The sequence below is a fragment of the Poecilia formosa genome, unplaced genomic scaffold, assembly GCF_000485575.1.
Source record: "Poecilia formosa unplaced genomic scaffold, Poecilia_formosa-5.1.2 Scaffold92, whole genome shotgun sequence".
In the NCBI taxonomy this organism is placed as follows: Eukaryota; Metazoa; Chordata; class Actinopteri; order Cyprinodontiformes; family Poeciliidae; genus Poecilia; species Poecilia formosa.
The window spans coordinates 2,128,962-2,132,152 of NW_006800031.1; the positions used below are offsets into that span (position 1 = coordinate 2,128,962).

Genomic DNA, 3,191 nt, shown 5'->3' on the forward strand with positions numbered 1-3,191 from the left:
TTTTAATTTTGGACTTGAGTGGTCATTCTCTGGCATACACTGGAACCCACACTGGAAAAGGGATCCCAACTGGTTGTGCTCAGACGGTAGGAGACAGAAAGAAGTTAAAATTGTCCCAGCAAGGTCTGAGATCCACATGCAGTAACTTTTTTTGATACAGGGTGTGGCAAAAGAATCACAATTTCATGATCACATATTGTTTTACTTAAAAAGGCATTTTAGTGGTCAGACCACACCCTTAGAGATAACATATAAAAAGCAGGAAGAGCAGAGTGAAGGACACAGTCGTCTGCAGATCAAAGACACTGACAGGAGAAAATGTTGGGGTTTGTTGCTTTCATCCTTGGTGCCGTTTTCCTTATTGCCAAATCCAGTGAGTAATATTTTGCTAAATACTATCATTCTCTTGTTCATAATTTTTTCCCCCTAATCAAGGATTTTGATGCTGTTGTGTGAAAAATTGTATCTGGATATCCTCCTGTGTTAGGTCATGGTTCTGAGATTATCAATGGGAAAGAAGTGAAGCCACACTCCTTGCCTTTCATGGCTCTGCTGGAGATTCATGAGTCAATTTGTGGAGGAACTTTAATTGATTCCAATTGGGTTCTGACTGCTGCGCACTGCGAAGGGTAAGAACAATTCTCATTTTTCTTATTTATATGCTTCTGGCGTGCATTTCAAGTAGCATTAAAAATGGAGAATGCAATCTGCTGTTATATTGACTGGTTTTGCCTTCCTCTCTCAACTTAAATAACGTTTAGGTGTAAAAGAAAACCAGCAGTCCACAGTTTCATTAGAATTATTTTTTTTAATAATGTACATTTCTAAGGTCACGTAGCGGCTAGTCAGAGAAGCAATAATGCCAAATAGTTTTTGTTCTGTTTTGTATAAATAGATTTATCCTTCATTACTCAAAAGTATAGTTAAGGTGAGTTGCAACTTCTCCATACCAATTGTGATGAAAAAAATATTAAAGATGATGTGTAATTCATCAGTTTTGGTATACAGCAGTAATATACCTAGTGGAAAGAATGTTATATTAGAATAATTATTTACATCTACATAGTAAACCATTAATATCTCATTATTGTGCAACCTCTAATATGTAAGATCTTAAATTTACCATACTGGTACTATGTTATCGCTCTCTCAGGATGAGCATTGCATTCCTGGGAGTGCACTCCATCTCAAGCCACACTGAAGGAAAGTACAGGCAGATCCTCAGAGTGGCGAGGCGTTTTCCTCATCCTCATTATAATCCCTATACAGATGACAATGATGTCATGTTGCTCAAGGTAAGTTTGCTTTGGAAAATGAATGATTTCATCTGTTTAAAATAACATTTCATACAAAGGGAACATGTTTAAAATTAAGACTCTACTTATATCAAGCTGATTCTTATTTCACAATTTACTTTCAATTGATTATCTTTCATTTACTGATGTCTTGAAACATCCATCCATTTTCTGTACATCCTTGTCCCTAGTGGGGTTAGGAGAGTTGCTGGTGCCCATCTCCNGTCTTTTTACAGTGAATTAAGAACATAAACAGCCTCCTATTCTTAGAACATTGATGGTCTTAATAATTGTTTCCTGGAGAATCGTATAAATGTGGTGGGTTTTGTATCATGGCTAACTTAGTGCTACAGTCTTTGGACAGCATTGAGAATGCACATACCTTTTGCACCAAGGTCATACTGGTTAATAGTCACAGTGGCACAATATCGAGATAGATCCTGGTTGATGCCAGTGGTTTTACTAGAGTACATTTAGGTCTGTTTACTGGTACTTTTACAAAAGTACATTGTTTGAGTACTTTCTCCGTCACTGGTTGATGCATTGGAAAGATATCCATGGTGTGGGCTCCACACAGACCGATTGGTAATGAAGGATATTAAATTGGAGTGGCCACACAGGCCTCATCTCAAGGATTAAATCTCATCAGAACCAGAGGTCTTTTTCTGTTGCAACTTAGAAACAATTTGAGTTGAGTGGTCATTCTCTGGCATACACTGGAACCCACGCTGGAAAAGGGATCCCAACTGGTTGTGCTCAGACGGCTTCTAGGAGACAGAAAGTAGTTAAAATTGTCCCAGCAAGGTCTGAGCTCCACATGCAGTAACTTGATACAGGGTGTGGCAAAAGAATCAGAATTTCATGATCACATATTTTTTTTACTTAATTAGGCATCTTAGAGGTCAGACCACATCCTTAGAGATAACATATAAAAAGCAGGAAGAGCAGAGTGAAGGGCACATTCGTCTGCAGATCAAAGACACTGACAGGAGAAAATGTTGGGGTTTGTTGCTTTCATCCTTGGTGCCGTTTTCCTTATTGCCAAATCCAGTGAGTAATATTTTGCTAAATACTATCATTCTCTTGTTCATAATTTTTTCCCCCTAATCAAGGGTCTATTTTGATGCTGTTGTGTGAAAAATTGTATCTGGATATCTTCCTGTGCTAGGTCATGGTTCTGAGATTATCAATGGGAAAGAAGTGAAGCCACACTCCTTGCCTTTCATGGCTCTGCTGGAGATTCATAAACCAGATTGCGGAGGAACTTTAATTAATTCCAAGTGGGTTCTGACTGCTGCGCACTGCGAAGGGTAAGAACAATTCTCATTTTTATTATTTATATGCTTCTGGCGTGCATTTCAAGTAGCATTAAAAATAAGGAATATAATATGTTGCTACATTGATTGGTATTGGTATTCATACTGCACATTTCTAAGTTACCGCAGCAGCTAGTCATGCCACAAAGGAAATCTAGACATGGTTATGTAAGCTGCAGCGTGTGTGTAAGCAGTTAGGAGGCTAAAAGAGATAGAGGAAAAGATAGAACCTACAACATGCTGATCTGACAAATAAATAAATTCAGATTTATCCTTCATTACTCAAAAGTATAGTTAAGGTAGGTTACAACTTCACCATACCAATTGTGATGAAAAAATTATTAAAGAGGATGTGTAATTCATCAGTCTTTTTATTCAGCAGTAATAATGTTAAATTGTATTTACAACTAAATTTACATAGTAAACCATCAATATGTCATTATTATTCAAGCTCTAATCTGTTAGATCTTAAGTTCCTTTCTGGTACTATGTTATTGCTCTCTCAGCATGAAGACTGTGATGTTGGGAGTGCACTCCATCAAGAACAAGGAAAAGGAAAAACCATACAGGCAGGTCTTTG

The 3,191-nt window shown here is 37.5% G+C and overlaps 1 protein-coding gene across 1 annotated transcript in view; it reads left to right on the top strand.

Annotated features, from left to right (window-relative positions):
* The first annotated feature begins 2,255 nt into the window (after positions 1-2,255).
* The window catches only part of LOC103142038 (uncharacterized), a 14,372-nt gene continuing 13,436 nt past the window's right edge, over positions 2,256-3,191 (top strand). Inside the window, exons 1-3 of the mRNA XM_007557895.2 lie at positions 2,256-2,345; positions 2,464-2,605; positions 3,118-3,184. Of these exons, the coding sequence (XP_007557957.2) occupies positions 2,291-2,345; positions 2,464-2,605; positions 3,118-3,184 (264 nt within the window). The 5' untranslated portion in view covers positions 2,256-2,290. The remainder of the gene's footprint in view (positions 2,346-2,463; positions 2,606-3,117; positions 3,185-3,191) is intronic.